Source organism: Nerophis ophidion, linkage group LG12 (genome assembly GCF_033978795.1).
Source record: "Nerophis ophidion isolate RoL-2023_Sa linkage group LG12, RoL_Noph_v1.0, whole genome shotgun sequence".
NCBI lineage: Eukaryota > Metazoa > Chordata > Actinopteri > Syngnathiformes > Syngnathidae > Nerophis > Nerophis ophidion.
Genome location: NC_084622.1, coordinates 23,625,577 through 23,643,848, shown reverse-complemented (window position 1 = coordinate 23,643,848; position 18,272 = coordinate 23,625,577). Strand labels below are relative to the sequence as shown.

Here is an 18,272-nt window from a genome sequence, read left to right as displayed (position 1 = left end):
GGAAATTGTCACTTTCTCGGTCTGAATAGCTCTCGCTGCTGGAGGCTCACATTATAAAGAATGTGAGGATGTGAGGAACCCTACAACCAGTAATGTCACTCGCACATCGTCTGCTACTTCCGGTAAAGGCAAGGCTTTTTTATTAGCGTCTAAAAGTTGCAAACTTTATCGTCGATGTTCTCTACTAAATCCTTCAGCAAAAATATGGCAATATCGCGAAATGATCAAGTATGACACATAGAATGGACCTGCTATCCCCATTTAAATAAGAAAATCTCATTTCAGTAGGCCTTTAAATACAATTAGATTGGACTAAAATTATTTAGTTGCAGCTGAGATAGGCTCAAGCACCCCCCGCGAATCCGAAATGGACAAGCGGCTGAAAAATGGATGGATGGATGGATTTAGTTAAACGTTTAACTCAAAATTAATAATGTTTTAACACTGAACCTGCTATGTTGTTGTAACACCTCCTGAACGACGTTAGATGGCACTAGGGGTCAATGTGCTGTTTTATTTCACGAGGAAGAGCTGGCACAAAATACGGAAATGCCAGCAAACGAGTTAACAAAAATGAAGACGTCAGATGAAACATGTTTTTAACAGTGTACAATTGTGCGCGTGTTTTTATATAAGAAACGGGTGATTTTAACTTCGCAATGTTCGGTAGCAAGTCTTACCAGCTACTTCCTCAGAGTAATCCGAGAACGTCGAGGACTCCTGGACTGTTTGTATCCGGCGACAGCTTCTCACAGCCCGGCTACCTCAGCAAAGGACTCTCGTTCGATTACATCCCCAATGTTTCTGAAAACGACTTCAGTGGTAGGTATCCCTACAAACCCACTATAAATAAGAGCTACATTTCTTGTATTTGTGGTGTAAAATGCTCGCCTGGTCCAACCCTGCTTCTGTTCGGCCCCTGGCTCGAACCTGGATCCTTCGATTAAAAGTCCAGAGTGTTTTAGACTAGTGTCAGTATAAAACTAATCATCATAATTATTGAGGGAAAATCAAGTGTATTAGTGTATTATATACTGTGGCATGTGCACAATTTAGAATATGGCAACTGTTTATCGCAGTGCAATATATATAGTTGAGCCTGGAAAACATTATTACCTCCCTTAATGAAATCAGATACAAATCCCTTTGTTTTCAATTAAATTGATTATAACCCAAAGTGTCATAGTTTGCATGCCTGCTGTAACAGTGGCCAGGAAGGCCTTCTCTGCTGGCCTAACATACTGTAACCATAAATCATGACCATAATCAAAGTTGAAATTAATTTTTAATTTACTTTCCCTTAAATATCTAAAAGTATCCATCCATCCTTCTATTTTCTACCGCTTATTCCCTTTGGGGTCGCAGGGGCGCTGGTGACTATCTCAGCTACAATCGGACGGAAGGCAGGGTACGCCCTGGACAAGTCGCCTGTCATCGCAGGGCATATCTAAAAGTATTCATATTTTATTCATGTCATATTATGCTCCCTCCAGTGCTGTTAGAATTTGTATCCAATCAGAATTCAGCTAGCTTATGTTGCCATGCTGTACAAAATCTGCCCGGGGCCTTCAGAATCAACAATGCGTACGTCTGTGCACTCAAAGTGAACAGACACAAACAGATGATAGACAATTGGGACAAGTTGTTGTCAGTAAGGCCTTCTAGCTGGCTTCAGGTTGAACGTGACATTTACGCATGCTTAGTGGGATGTTAGCAGATGAATTTTAGAACATACACAGTTGATAGATAGTTGTGATAGCCAATCAGATAACAAGTTGTTCACAGTAGCCTCTCTCGTTGTTAACGAGACTGTGATTGGATACTCACTCGCCATTCCAAAGTTAGTATCCAATCACAAGTTGCAATTTAGCAGAAAGCAGTTAGTGTTGACCCACAAAGAAGGAGAACAAAACGTTGATTAGGTGGCATTTTCAAGGCCAGTTTCAAGAAGGATATTTAAAGAGAAACCACATCTTGTGAGACGATGTCGGCGATGAAATGGACAAATGCCCGCCATTTCCACTCGGCCGACTACGAGGGGTACCACAGGCTTATACGACGTCAAATGGGTCCTACAAATTGTGAGTTCAAATATTTATTTTTTCACGTTTAATGTTTTTTTGCACAGTACCACATAAGATATGTTTTAAATGCTGATGCGGGTTAATTGATTTTTAAATGCGCCGAAAAATAACCTGTTTTGTACACTGTTGATGTGATTCAATATTCAGTAGTGCGTAAATGTGTTTCTCTGTAGTATTTTTCCAGCAATGGTCATGCGGTGACATAAATGATGGTATTTTGAAAGATAATTGTTGAAGTCGGACACGCACGGCCCGCCACTGCGCTATGACAAAGTCTGCATAAGGATAATTAATAGGCAATATGATATATGGCTTTCTGATTCAAAAATGAAAACAATGTCATGTAATAGTTTTCAATGAGGGATGTTGATGATAACAATAATCCATCCATCCATTTTCTACCGCTTATTCCCTTCCGGGGTCGCGGGGGGCGCTGGCGCCTATCTCAGCTACAATCGGGCGGAAGGCGGGGTACACCCTGGACAAGTCGCCACCTCATCGCAGGGCCAACACAGATAGACAGACAACATTCACGCTCACATTCACACACTAGGGCCAATTTAGTGTTGCCAATCAACCTATCCCCAGGTGCATGTCTTTGGAAGTGGGAGGAAGCCGGAGTACCCGGAGGGAACCCACGCATTCACGGGGAGAACATGCAAACTCCACACAGAAAGATCCCGAGCCTGGATTTGAACCCAGGACTGCAGGGCCTTCGTATTGTGAGGCAGACGCACTAACCCCTCTGCCACCGTGAATAATAATAATAATAATAATAATAATGATAATGATAATGATGTGCACCGAGCATGGACCCTCACCTTCCACTCCCTCCACAGATTCTCAATAAGATCAAGAACAATTTCCCTTGTGGATCAATAAAGTTTGTCGAAGTCTAAGATTTGGACTCTGATGTGAGTCAGCGTATGTTTTGTTCAACATATATTTTTGTCATGAATGGCAATTGAGAAAGGAACAATTGGTTTATTTGAAAGTGCATATTATTCAGTGTCAGGGAGCAACAATAATTACATCTATAAACGGTTTGATTTAAAAACAGATTCCATATAATGAAATGAAAATTACCAGTCAGCAGAAACAAATAAACCAAAAACTGATGTTTTTACATATATTGACGTGAGAACCAAAAGTTGCTATTGATAAACAATAACGCTGACTGTGCTATAGAAAAAAAATAATTTGGTGTTGTATCCTGCATTTACAGTAAGTATACATACAAACATATTGATCCATGATCATCTGATGCGATATATAACACCACACCATTTTTTTCCTGATACAGGTCAGTCTATGGTCTTGTCTTTAAATAGCAACTTCCTAAAAATAGCACATTGTATAACCTTATTTGGTGTATTTTTTCAAGATAGTTCCCAGGGATGGCTGTCCTGGATTTGCAATCAAATTGTCATCTTCCTCGTACACATCTGCACCTTTATAACCTTTCCCATAACGGGATGGTTTGTATTAAAGGTAAGGCACTAAAACTTTCTAAACCATGTCCTCTATATGTTGATTGTGGTGATAACCAACATAAATTATGCCTTTAGACCGTGCCTAACTACCAAAGGATAGTGGTCTTTCGCCTGGGTCGCATCTGTCCTTCAAAGGGTCCTGGTATTGTCCTGCTGCTGCCCCTCATTGACCAGTGGCAGAGGGTAGACTTGCGCACACGTGCTTTCAATATACCTCCATCCCAGGTAAACCAGCTATAAAATAATTGGCGCACAGCATTATTTTATATTTATTGTATTTTAGAAAACGTGTGGCTGTGGTTGTTTACCTAACGACAGAGGGTACAAGGTAATTGTTGGAATGTAAGCATTTATTTCATCAAAATATTTTTAAATTAATATATTACTACATAATGTCAAAAATGATAATTAAATAATATTTCATGCTAAGAAAGTTACAGTTGAGTGATTTGTCCACTAAAACAAATAATGCCAGTGGGCTTTCTAAGAAATATGGTCATTCAGAATGCATGCACTGCATCTATTATCTACACTCTGTTTTACTTTCTCCTGAAGGTGGCAGTCTTGAAGCACATGCTCACTGTATTCATTTATCATATTTGCTCCTACTGAATGTATCTATTATACTATTTGGTGGTGTCAAGGTAGTGGAAAACTGGGTTGGATGTCACACACATCACACGTAACATTGTTCAAAGTCATTCCTAAATTAGATTGAAGCTCGAAATGTGTATCCCTCTCATTTTCTAACTAATTGTAATGAAGAGTTAATGAACTGTCATTGGGAGTTTGTGACAACCAACCACATCATGTGGAGGGTTGTCACAATGCTAATTTTATTGTGAACAATATTTTATAGAAGGCATGTTTGCAGAAGAAGTTTAATTGCATTGACAATTTGACTGCACAGCCTAATATTAGCATCTTATCACAAAAGGAGTAAAAAACATTATTAGTAAACACATCGTTAGGACAGCTTACTCTGTGTACTGTGTAATATGATTATGTGATATGTAACAACCAACCCCGAAAATAATTGATACAACATTAAAATAAATCATGAATGAAAAGGATGATAAATAAGTGTAAACTTAAATTGTCTGCCGCCATTCAATCAAATCCAACTTTAGCTGTTCAACTCAGACCACTTTTAAGGCCATAGTTGTATTTCATTACATAAATAAACAATAACATTAACTTATTCAAAGTCATGTCTTTTTAATATCATTATCTTTAATTTTTTCCTAAAGTGCAACTTCACTTATTTCTAAATGTTTATCATTTACAATCCCTATGTAAGACAAGAAGACATCTCTTTTTTTATGTATTCGACCTCGTAAATAAACGTTCGCAAAAGTCAGCCAACAATAGAACCAATGGGAGTGTCTTTTTTTTTTCTTTAGAGTTAGGTTAGGTTAAATTATTTCAAACTTGTATAAAGTTTAAATATGATACATCACATATTATACACATTTTAATATATTTTTTTCCTTACAACATGTCCGAAATGGAATAAAAAGTACCAAACCTTATTCAATCCTTCCTCCTTTCCACTTCACAGCAATTATTAACACATATATTCACTTCCTATTTTCAATTTGTACACAATAGACGATACAGAATGTGCAGCCGCAGTATTCAAGGATTTAACAAAAGCATATGACACAATTAATCATGATATTTTAATAGAAAAACTAGAACGATATGGCATCAGAGGTTTGGTATTGAACTGGGTAAGAAGCTATTTAACCAACAGGAAGCAAAATGTGAAGATGGGTGAAAATATGTCAACACAGTTGGATATATCTTGTGGTGTACCCCAGTGATCAATAAACAACATTTGTAAAGTTACAAAGGACTTGAAGTTAGTTTTATTTGCAGACGACACAACTGCTTTCTGTTCAGGAGAGAACACACAGAAGATAATACAAATAGTAACGGAAGAAATGAACAAATTAAAAAATGGTTTGATAAAAACAGACTATCTTTGAATCTCAGTAAAACTAAAATATTGCTATTTAGTAACAGTAGAAAAGAGCATCAGACACGAATACAAATAGACAGAGTAGATATTGAAAGAGTAAAAGAAACCAGATTTTTGGGAGTATTAATAGATGATAAAATGAACTGGAAATCTCATATACAAAACATACAACATAAGGTGGCAAAAAACATTTCAATAATGAATAAAGCAAAATATGTCCTGGGCCAAAAATCACTTTATATTCTCTACTGCTCGCTAGTGTTACCATATCTGAGTTATTGTGCAGAAATATAGGGAAACAACTACAAGTGTGCGCTACATTCGTTAACTGTGTTACAAAAAAGATCAATTAGAATAATACATAAAGTTGGATATAGAGAACATACAAACCCTTTATTTATTGAGTCAAAAATATTAAAGTTAGGTGATTTGGTAAAATTGCAAACAGCTAAATTGATTTACAAAGCAAATTAAAACCTGCTACTGAAGAATGTACAACAATTCTTCCCAACTAAAGAGGAGAAATATAACCTTAGAGGAAAATCTAATTTAAAACTTTTGTATGCACGTACAACACTTAACACCTTTAGCATATCAGTATGTGGAATTAAACTCTGGAATGGATTATGTAAAGAAGTTAAACATTGTACTGATACAATCCAGTTTATGGGGCTGTTCAAATTAATAGTGCATACAAAGTACAAAGAAGAAGGATTATGAGAAACACTTTCAACCTTAATGAAAATAAAATATTCTTCATTTCAGTATGTTAATAATGATTGAAATAATTAAGTACATATTACAAAACTGTTGTGTTACTCATTCACGGATGTCATTTTGCTATTTTGCTATTTTGCTGTAAAGAAGGTCAGTAAATGAATGAACTGTATATATTTGTGGCCCCTCTGACTTGGGAAAGGGGTAGGATTACATAAGCTTTGCTTCTTCCTACTCCTTTTTGGAGATGATGTATTGTGAATTGTGAAATGATGAAATTGCCTGATGTATAATGTTGTAGGTATGTCATGTTTGAAATAAACTAAGAAAAGAAAAAAAGAAAACATTTACATCAATGAATTCTAAACAGAACAGTTTTCTTCATAAATAACTAAGTCAGTTATGATTTACCCAATGGGATGAATGATATATCATTTTCAATAAGTTGAAGACATTTATCATAATTCTTCTTCTATGTATTTTGTTAACACTTGATTTGAACAGTTTCTTGAACCGGATCATATTAGTACCTTGTTTGACTTCTCTGCTTAATCCATTCCATAATTTAATTCCACATACTGATATGCTAAAGGTTTTAAGAATTGTATAAGACGCTGTAAAAAAACATCCAACAACCTCCATCAACATATGCGTAATATGCACGTTGTAAGTATATATGGAATGTAGTAAAAGGCACAATCATAACATGTCATCGTTACATATTTTGCTAATTTTAACCACACTGTAGTGCATTAATTTCATAGGTGCATCACCATTTTCCTTCAACACATACACTGACAACAACTGACTTTGAGAGCCCACAAACATAATAAAGCAATCCACTACTGTACAATGTCTGCTCGCAGTGGGATGCCGACTGATTGGATGTTCATATCTTGCCGTTTAGATGAAAAATTAATCATAATCCTCACAAAGGGTTAAAAAAAATGGTGGGTGCCAATGAACGTTTTTTTGTGTCTGTTACCCATGCTGCTACCTCTCTACTCCGCAAAGGCGTATACGTATGTGACGTATGTAAGAAGGTGCGCTTGCTGTCTGTGAGGAGGAGAGACAACAAAGAGTGGGAATAACCTGTAGTGCAGGGGTCTCAAACATGCGGCCCGCGAGACGTTATTTTGCGGCCCGCACTTCGATATGACAATTTAATGTTGGTGCGGCCCGCAAGTTTAATATAAACGGCGCTTGACAGCGACATACTTGCCAACGTTCCCAATTTTCCCAGGAGTCCCCCTGAATTTCAGGGCATCCATTTTCTCGAAATCCCTGCCGATTTTCACCCAATCAACAGTATTCAGGGGGTGCCATAATGGCGCTGCCTTTAGCGCCCTCTACATCCTGTATAGACAGCTTGCAAGCCCAGTTATATGTTGCAGATGGCGGTGCAGTACGCACGTGTGATATTGCAAGACATATTTGATCAACAGGTACATAGGTCACACTGAGGGTGGCCGTAAAAAAACTTTAACACTGTTACAAATATGTGCCAGACTGTGAACCCACATTAAACAAGAATGACAAACACATCTCAGGAGAACATCGTAATACAACATAAACGCAACATAACAAATACCCAGAATCCCATGCAGCCCTAATTTTTTCGGGCTACAATATAAACCCCCCCGCTACCACCAACCCCCCATACCCAAACCCTCCCTACTTGCGTCGGTTGAGGTGGTGTATGTAGCCCGGAAGAGTTAGGGCTACAAGGTGTTTTGGGTATTTGTTGTCTTGTGTTTAAGTTGTGTTAGGGTGCGGATGTTCTCCCAAAATGTGTTTGTCATTCTTGGTTGGTGTGGGTTCAAAGTGTGGCGCATATTTGTAACAGTGTTTAAATTGTTTATACGGCCACCCTCAGTGTGACCTGTATGGCTGTTGACCAAGTACGTCTTGCAGCCGCTAAGATTGTTGTGCACAAGTCTCACACAACATGATACAAAGCTGTCACTATGGTTGTGTGATGTAAAAGCGTGCGCGATGATAAGTTGTTGAACAGTAGTCCTCTTTTTGAGAGTACGCAAACCCCTGGGGGTACGTGAAGATATGCCAAGGGACAGGTAAGATTTATTTAACATTTTCTAAAAAAATAGCAGCGATTCATAAATATTGTATAAATATATTTATTGGATAATACTTCAACAAAATATGAATGTAAGTTCATAAACTATGAAAAGAAATGCAACAATGCAATGTTCAGTATTGACAGCTAGGTTTTTTGTGGACATGTTCCATAAATATTGATGTTAAAGATATCTTTTTTTGTGAAGAAATGTGTAGAATTAAGTTCATGAATCCAGATGGTTCTCTATTACAATCCCCAAAGAGGGCACTTTAAGTTGATGATTACTTTTATGTGTAGAAATCTTTATTTATAATTGGATCACTTGTTTATTTTTCAACAAGTTTTTTAGTTATTTGTATATCTTTTTTTCTAAATAGTACCATAAAGACCACTACAAATGAGCAATATTTTGAACTGTTATACAATTTAATAAATCAGAAACTGATGACATATTGCTGTATTTTATTTCTTTACCTCTTTTTTCCAACCAAAAATGCTTTGCTCTGATTAGGGGGTACTTGAATAAAAAAAAAATTCACAGGCGGTACATCACTGAAAAAAGGTTGACAACCTTTGTTGTAGAGGACCTTAAAGGCAGTGCTGTCACCCATCCATCCATCCATTTTCTACCGCTTATTCCCTTTCGGGGTCGCGGGGGGCGCTGGCGCCTATCTCAGCTACAATCGGGCGGAAGGCGGGGTACACCCTGGACAAGTCGCCACCTCATCGCAGGGCCAACACAGATAGACAGACAACATTCACACTCACATTCACACACTAGGGCCAATTTAGTGGTGCCAATCAACCTATCCCCAGGTGCATGTCTTTGGAAGTGGGAGGAAGCCGGAGTACCCGGAGGGAACCCACGCATTCACGGGGAGAACATGCAAACTCCACACAGAAAGGTCCCGAGCCTGGATTTGAACCCAGGACTGCAGGACCTTCGTATTGTGAGGCAGACGCACTAACCCCTCTGCCACCGTGAAGCCCAGTGCTGTCACAGCAGCCCTTAATAATGTCGGCCGGGTGAAAATTGGGACAAATTCGGGAAAATGGTTGCACCGGTAGATTGTCGGGAGGTGCACTGAAATTCAGGAGTCTCCCGGAAAAATCGTGAGGGTTGGCAAGTAGGTTGCTAGGGCGGGAAAGTCATTTATAGAAGGTGAATTCATTAAAAAGTGCATGTTAGATTTTTTTAAGAAATCTTTTCTCGCGGCCCAGTCTCACCCAGTTTCTACATCCAGTGGCCCCCTGGTAAATTGAGTTTGAGACCCCTCTTGTAGTGTAATGCCGGCAGTTAAAAGCAACTGCATGAGAACGTATACTTGAATATCAAGATATAGTAATTTTCTATATCGCACAGAGACAAACCTGCGATATATCGAGTTTATCGTTATATCGCCCAGCCCTATGTTGCAATGCAGGTTTTTACATAGAGCAGGGGTCTCAAACACGCGGCCCGCGGGCCAATAGCGGCCCGCTAGATGTTATTTTGTGGCCCGCACCTTAATATGAAAATTTAATGTTGGTGCGGCCCGAGAGTTTTGTATGAATGGCGCTTTACAGTGTCATAATTGTACACCCTCGTTTTTCCAGGAGACCCTCAATTTTCAGTGCCCCTCCAGGGGTAATCGTTCTCCCGAATTTCACCATAACAACAACATTAAGGGGGCACCGTGGAGGCACTGCCTTTAACGTCCTCTACAACCTGTACAAACAGCATGCCAGCCCAGTCACATGTTGTATTTGGCTTCTGTAGACGCAGTAAGCGACTGCAAGACATAGTTGATCAACACCCACACAGGTCACACAGAGGGTGGTTGTATAAACAACTTTAACACTGTTACAAATATGTGCCACACTGTGAACCCACATCAAACAAGAATGACAAACACATTTTGGGAGAAAATCTGCACCGTAACACATTATAAACACAACAGAACATATACCCAGAATCCCATGCAGCCCTAACTCTTCCGGGCTACAATATACACCCCCGGTGCCGTCAACCCCGCCCCCTATTGTAGCCCTGAAGAGTTAGGGCTGCATTGGATTCTGGGTATTTGTTCTGTTGTGTGTATGTTGTGTTATGGTGCGGATGTTCTCCCAAAATGTGTTTGTCAATCTTGTTTGATGTGAGTTTACAGTGTGGCACATATTTGTAACTGATAAAGTTGTTTATACGGCCACCCTCAGTGTGACCTGTCAGATTGCTGTTGATCAAGTACGTCTTGCGGTCACTTCCGGGGGTCTGCAGAAGCATCATACAATATGTGACTGGTGTATGGTGGAAAGGTGGACGAGACGACAGGTTGTAGAGTACACTTAAGGCAGTGCCATCACGGCACGCCCTTAATATTGTTGTCCGGGTGAAAACCGGGAGAATGATTGCCTCGGGAGATTGTCGTGAGGGGCACTGATATTCAGGTGTTTCCCGGAAAGGTGGCGAGAGTTGGCAAGTATGTTGCGAGGGCGGGAAAGCCATTCAAAGAAGGTGAATCCATTAAAAAGTGCATGTTAGATTTTTTTAAAGACATTTTTGCTTGCGGCCCAGCCTTACCCAGTTTTTGCATCCAATGGCCCCCAGGAAAATTGAGGTTGAGACCCCTGACATAGAGTAACTGAAGTAAAATGTAATGAAAAATAGTAATAAATACTACATATGCTAGATCTAAAAAGAAACCCCGCATTTCCTTTCCAGTTCCAGATTATGACGTTTCTTATAAATCTGTTTTGAATATTGTTTGGTAGAATCTTTCTATGTTATTTATTCAATAACTTTGAATAAGGTTTGTGGTTTCCCTGTATACATTTCCCTAATGACTCTCCGTTAAGGCTAATAACCTTGCCACAACTAGTTAGCTATTTAATAATCTAAACCAGGGGTGTCAAACTAATTTTAACTCAGGGGCCGCATGCGGGAAAATATATTCCCAGGCAGGCTGGAGTGGTAAAATCATGCATTAAATCTTTAAAGTAAAGACAACTTCAGATTGATTATGTAACTTTGGCCAAAAATTTACACATTACAAATAATCTTCTTGACAAAACACTTCAAGTTAGTTGAAAATTCTGAGGAAAAAATTGGTGCAGTTTCAAAAACACCGTTAAAAAACACAATGAACTTTGACTTTGTCTCAGTGTATTTACAAAGCCATTAAACTTTAAGGACTTCCTGTTTTGAATTCTTATGTTGGCAGTTCATCAAAAAAGTTTTGAAAAGCAACCGAGTGTTTCCTCAAACCACCGCTTTGATGAAATCCGCATACTGCCACAACACATTCATTTATCATCATTCAAATACAAACAAAACAGTTAACGACACCATAGAAGAAATCAAGGTAACATAACTACAAACTCAACCAATGTGAACATGGTAAATTTAAGTATGAAAAAAATTGATCGAACACATTTTTTTACGAGGAAGTCTGGGCATGCACATTGTGCATTCAACCAATTGCAAGTGCTGCATGGTACTCTAACGACAAAGATGATGGTCAAGTTGACTTAAGTCTATAAATCTTACCGTTCCGTTATTTTATCCGTTGATGGGGTAAATTACATTTAAAGAAGGTATTGTGCGTCGATACTGCTGCCATTTGCTGCCATCCACAACAGCAGCATCTGATTGCTTGAACCTGTGCTAATTGAAGTAGCGGCAGCCAATTCCAAAGGGCGCTTGGGTGTCAGCTGACATGTCATCTTCAAACACTGTCATGTGGTGATGTAGGTTCCACTTGAATTGCTATTGCGACACCTAGTGGACACATTTAGAAGAGCAGTTTCTTTCATTTAAAATAATGCATCTTATTTTGATATTTAGCAAACTGATCTTGCGGGCCGGATTAAACCTGTTCATGGGCCTAATATGGCTTGCAGGCCGTACATTTGACTCACCTGGTCTAAACTATAGCGCACCCTTCACACATTTTCAACGATTAACAATTGTTTTGTTATGTCCCCAATGTGTAAAAGCCAAGAAGAAAAATACTTAGGCGCTTAATATTTACAAATTTACATGAAACCCACAAACAGTCTTCTCACCTTAACTTCAGCCATGTTACTCTAGCCAAGACTATGTAGGTTAGCTCTGATCCTAATTGCGTTAGTTTTTTCTACCACAAATTTGGGTTGCACGATTTTTCAGAAAAAAACCTAATTGCGATTTTTCTGCCAAAAATTGTGATTGCGATCCAATTTGCTATTTTAAAATTTTATGCATACAACAAATTGATGAGTGAAGAAGTCTAGCTACTTTTAAACTGTCAATCAACAATTGTCCCAAGTTGCTACACATTACAACAATATGCAAAAATCTATTTTCAAAAATATTTGAGTACATGTAGACAACACCCCATTGTGGACTTCTGAAAATCCTGTAATGTTTATTATTCCCGGGCGTGGCCACCGCTGCTGCTCACTGCTCCCCTGTGGGGATGGGTCAAATACAGAGGATAATATCACCGCACCTAGTGTGTGTGTGTGTGTGTGTGTGTGTGTGTGTGTGTGTGTGTGTGTGTGTGTGTGTGACAATCATTGGCACTTTAACTTTTATTAGTGCACTTGCTACAGCGCACAGCTGTTTCTTGTAACCACTTTTGATTGGCCAGCAGACCAAGGACACAAGGCTCAACAATTCTTCTAGTTAAACACGGAGGAAAATACAAAAATAAATCCTGCCTTTTGCTGTTGTTTTATTGCAGTAATAAAACCTCAACAGTGATTGGCTGTCTAAACCTTGCAGACATACCAGTTTAAAAAGACAGCACCCTTTGGTGGTAATGTGGGAGTCTGACGACCAATCCATTTCCTCTAACTCAGTGGTTCTCAACCTTTTTTCAGTGATGTACCCCCTGTGAACATTTTTTAAATTCAAGTACCCCCTAGTCAGAGCAAAGAATTTGGTTGAAAAAAAGAGATAAAGAAGTAAAATACAGCACTATGTCATCAGTTTCTGATTTATTAAATTGTATAACAGTGCAATATATTGCTCATTTGTAGTGGTCTTTCTTGAACTATTTGGAAAAAAATATATAAAAATAACTAAAAACTTGTTGAAAAATGAACAATTCAATCAATCAATCAATTATATTATAAATTATAAATACAGATTTTTACACATAGAAGTAATCATCAACTTAAAGTGCCCTCTTTGGGGATTTTAATAGAGATCCATCTGGATTCATGAACTTAATTCTAAATATTTCTTCACAAAAATAAAAATCTTTAAAATCAATATTTATGGAACATGTCCACAAAAAAATCTAGCTGTCAACACTGAATATTGCATTGTTGCATTTCTTTTCACAGTTTAAGAACTTACATTCATATTGTGTTGAGGTATTATTCAATAAATCTGTTTATAAAGGATTTTTGAATTGTTGCTATTTTTAGAATATTTAAAAAAAATATCACGTACCCCTTGGCATACCTCCAAGTACCCCCAGGGGTACGCGTACCCCCATTTGAGAACCACTGCTCTAACTCATGGGTGTCAAACTCTGGCCCGTGGGCCAAAATTGGCCCGCCGTGTAATTAAATTTGGCCCTTGAGGCAATATCAAATTAACATTAGAGCTGGCCCGCCGGTATTATACAGTGGTGGTGCCGCTGTAACACCGCATTCACCGCTAACACTCATACTTGCCAACCCTCCCGATTTTCCCGGTAGACTCCCGAAGTTCATTGCCTTTCCCAAAAATCTCCCGGGGCAACCATTCTCCCGATTTCCCCTCGGACAACAATATTGGGGGTGTGTTTTAAAGACACTCCCTATAACGTTCTATACAACCTGTGGCCATGCCTGCTTTTCCTCCAGTCACATAATATATGTGGCTTGTACACACACACAAGTGAATGCCATTCATACGTGGTCAACAGCCATACAAGTCACACTGAGGGTGGCCGTATAAACAACTTTAACACTGTTACAAATAAGCGCCACACCATGAACCCACCCAAAACAAGAATGAAAACACATTTCGGGAGAACAACCACACTGTAACACAACATAAACAAAACAGAACAAATACCCAGAACCCCTTGCAGCACTAACTCTTCCGGGACGCTACAATATACAACCCCCACTACCACCAAACCCCGCCCCCAACCCCGCCCACCTCATTATTTTATTTTTAAATTTATTAGCATGTGGAAAAAGTTAATGTTGATATTTACCTCAGAAGGCTGCAAATAGAAAAGAGGCATTACATTTTTTATTTTAATTGTATTTAATATACCATTGATGTTTTTTCATTTGTTTTTGAAAGTTGATTTTGCACTATTAAGTTATATAAGCGTTGCTTGTTCCATTTTCAGTGTTAAAGCAAATCAGTGTAGCAAACTGAGCAATAATTAATGTTTTATTCATGCACTTTCTCTTGCTACTTCAAGGCTTGAATGTTTGATTCATTCATTATTGTTGTTATATTTTAAAATGTGGTGGGCTCTCCTATTTCTAAGGCTGAGGTTGCTGAGGTAGTTAAAATTTCTCCTCGGTGGCAAGGCACCGGGGGTGGATGAGATCCGCCCGGAGTTCCTTAAGGCAATGGATGCTGTGGGGCTGTCTTGGTTGACAAGACTCTGCAGCATCGCGTGGACATCGGGGGCGGTACCTCTGGATTGGCAGACCGGGGTGGTGGTCCCTCTCTTTAAGAAGGGGGACCGGAGGGTGTGTTCCAACTATCGTGGGATCCCACTCCTCAGCCTTCCCAGTAAGGTCTATTTAGGTGTACTGGAGAGGAGGCTACACCGGATAGTCAAACCTCGGATTCAGGAGGAACAGTGTGGTTTTCGTCCTGGTCGTGGAACTGTGGACCAGCTCTATACTCTCGGCAGGGTCCTTGAGAGTGCATGGGAGTTTGCCCAACCAGTCTAGATGTGTTTTGTGGACTCGGAGAAGGCATTCGACCGTGTCCCCTGGGAAGTCCTGTGGGGAGTGCTCAGAGAGTATGGGTCTGATTGTGGCGGTTCGCTCCCTGTACGATCAGTGTCAGAGCTTGGTCCGCATTGCCGGCAGTTAGTCTGACACGTTTCCAGTGAGGGTTGGACCCCGCCAAGGCTGCCCTTTGTCACAGATTCTGTTCATAACTTTTATGGACAGAAATACGGCGTGGTGCAGTACGAGAGTGGCCGTGCGCAACCCGAGGGTCCCTGGTTCAATCCCCACCTAGTACCAACCTCGTCACGTCCGTTGTGTCCTGAGCAAGACACGTCACTCTTGCTCCGGATGGGTACTGGTTAGCCCCTTGCCTGGCAGCTCTCTCCGTCAGTGTGTGAATGTGTGTGTGAATGGGTAAATGTGAAAGTAGTGTCAAAGCGCTTTGAGTACCTTGAAGGTAGAAAAGTGCTATACAAGTACAACCCATTTATCATTTATTATAATTTCTACGAGCAGTCAAGGCGTTGAGGGGTTCCGGTTTGGTGGCCGCGGGATTAGGTCTTTGCTTTTTGCAGATGATGTGGTCCCGATGGCTTCATCTGGCCGGGATCTTCAGCTCTCACTGGATCGGTTCGCAGCCAAGTGTGAAGTGACCGGAATGAGAATCAGCACTTCCAAGTCCGAGTCCATGGTTCTTGCCCGGAAAAGGGTGGAGTGCCATCTCCGGGTTGGAGAGGAGACCCTTCCCCAAGTGGAGGAGTTTAAGTACCTCGGAGTCTTGTTCACGAGTGAGGGAAGAGTAGATCGTGAGATCGACAGGTGGATCGGTGCAGCGTCTTCAGTAATGCGGACGTTGTATCGATCCGTTGTGGTGAAGAAGGAGCTGAGCCGGAAGGCAAAGCTCTCAATTTACCGGTCGATATACGTTCCCATCCTCACTTATTGTCATGAGCTTTGGGTCATGACCGAAAGGACAAGATCACGGGTACAAGCGGCTGAAATTAGTTTTCTCCGCCGGGTGGTGGGGCTCTCCCTTAGAGATAGGGTGAGAAGCTCTGCCATCCGGGAGGAGCTCAAAGTAAAGCTGCTGCTCCTCCACATCGAGAGGAGCCAGATTAGGTGGTTCGGGCATCTGGTCAGGATGCCACCCGAACGCCTCCCTAGGGAGGTGTTTAGGGCATGTCCAACCGGTAGGAGGCCACGGGGAAGACCCAGGACACGTTGGGAAGACTATGTCTCCCGGCTGGCCTGGGGACGCCTCGGGATCCCCCGGGAAGAGCTGGATGAAGTGGCTGGGGAGAGGAAAGTCTGGGCTTCCCTGCTTAGGCTGCTGCCCCCGCGACCCGACCTCTGATAAGCGGAAGAAGATGGATGGATGGATGGATATTTTAAAATGTATTATTAGCCTGTGGAAAAAGTTTGTTTTGATATTTACCTCAGAAGGCTGCAAATAGAAAAGAGGCATTACATTCTTATTTAAATTTTATTTGATATGCCATTGATATTTTTTAATTATTATTATTATTATTTGAAACTCGATTTTGCATGTCACTATAAAGTTATATAAGCCTTGCTTGTTCAATATTCAATGCAAAACTTGTTTGGGTCCCTATTAAAAGGTTAATTTGTTCAACCTTAGCCCGCGACTTTGTTCAGTTTAAAATTTTGTCCCTCTCTGTATTTGAGTTTGACACCCCTGCTCTACCTCGTGTCATCTAGGTGAATACCATGGATGGTGGCCTCATGTCTGTAGGTGCAGACATTCAGTTCAGAATTTGGAACCCAGTCTTGTCAGTGGTTTCAGTTCAGGACCTCAACGCCTCTACCCGGATGACCGCACAGAATGCTTTAACTCACAGCCTTACCAAGAAGACGATCAGGGAGATTCAAACAGAGAGAGTGAAACTTGGAGAATATCTTGGCGTAGGAAGACACTTGACATTCCTTTTAAATGGCTGCCTGACGTCAAACCTGAATCCTCTCCTGCTCTCTGCAGATGGACATAAATGAAATGACTCGACCATGGGGTCTGGAGATAGACCGGGTAGAACTTACACCAGGATCTCTTCTTAAAGCTCCTGAGGGTGCACCTTCTGGACCTGTCATGGTTCCTCCATCTGTACCAGGCATGGAGGGTCTCGCAGGCCCCCTTCAGCAGCTGGCCATGCACTTTATCAGCAACAGCTCGCAACAACAAGGTAGCCGCACACGAAAATTTGTTACACCGCTGCTGTTTAACGCAATCGTGTCGTTTTATTTGGATAGAGAGCAGTGTCACCTTTATAGATGAGCAGACATCGCAGACATCTGTTGAAGAGCTGCTCCACAAGGTCAAACGTGTCCTTTCTGAAGCTTTGGTGAACCAGGTGGGCGCTTGCTTCCAGTTTGACATCAGCTCAGAAGATGGACAGCATCACAGCTACTATGTGGATTTGAGCCAAGGTATTTCACTGAGAGGAACTTATAAAAAAAATCATTTTAGCTGCACAATAACATCTTTTTGCTTGCATGGTTTAGGCTGCGGTGCGGCTGGAGAGGGGCCCCTGTGTGGAGAGCCTGACGTAACACTGACCATGTCTGAGGACGACCTTCTGGCCATGTTCCAGGGTAGGCTGGGACAGTTTGCGGCTTACAGCTCTGGTCGACTTCAAATTCAGGGAGATGTGAGCACAGCTATGAAGTTGGAGGAACTAATAAAGCTGCTCCAGAAATAATGTTTGAATATGATATTCATTGAATGTTTAAGTTGACGTGAAAACATTATTTTTTGTATACATGATTGCTATATATTGCTTTTTCCTTTATGGAGATTCTTTGTGATCAGCTTTATTTAACATTACAATATGTTATTATAATGGTAGTATTTTGCACTGAAGTACACGCAGACTTTTTCAGTGTTTTAGCTACAAGGTTGCAATAAACAGTTTGGAACTTGAAGTAATAATGAGTGTAGTTTGTACCCTAGCTTATAAAGACATACTGTGCTGCAACTTGGAGAACCTTGAGAGCAAAGAGGCGTGTAGGAGGACTATTTA

The 18,272-nt window shown here is 40.5% G+C and overlaps 1 protein-coding gene across 2 annotated transcripts; it reads left to right on the top strand.

The window, feature by feature from the left end:
- Positions 1-510: 510 nt before the first annotated feature.
- stoml1 (stomatin (EPB72)-like 1) lies at positions 511-18,174 on the top strand. 2 transcript variants are annotated; one of them, XM_061917110.1, is made up of 7 exons: positions 511-822; positions 3,469-3,575; positions 3,653-3,802; positions 16,957-17,160; positions 17,234-17,435; positions 17,503-17,679; positions 17,755-18,174. In XM_061917110.1, exons 1-7 carry the CDS (start codon positions 660-662, stop codon positions 17,949-17,951), a joined length of 1,200 nt encoding a protein of 399 aa, XP_061773094.1. In that variant the 5' UTR covers positions 511-659; the 3' UTR covers positions 17,952-18,174. The 2 variants fall into 2 exon arrangements, with proteins under 2 accessions (XP_061773094.1, XP_061773095.1); XM_061917111.1 differs by lacking the exon at positions 511-822 and adding an exon at positions 1,599-2,081 and having other exon boundaries at positions 3,473-3,575.
- The last annotated feature ends 98 nt before the right edge of the window (positions 18,175-18,272 follow it).

Coding starts and splice junctions, on each gene's coding strand:
- stoml1 (XM_061917110.1), top strand. CDS start 660: ATGTTCGGTAGCAAGTCTTACCAGCTACTTCCTCAGAGTAATCCGAGA. Junction 823..3,468: donor TTCTGAAAACGACTTCAGTG/GTAGGTATCCCT, acceptor TATTTTTTCAAG/ATAGTTCCCAGGGATGGCTG. Junction 3,803..16,956: donor TCAATATACCTCCATCCCAG/GTAAACCAGCTA, acceptor CGTGTCATCTAG/GTGAATACCATGGATGGTGG.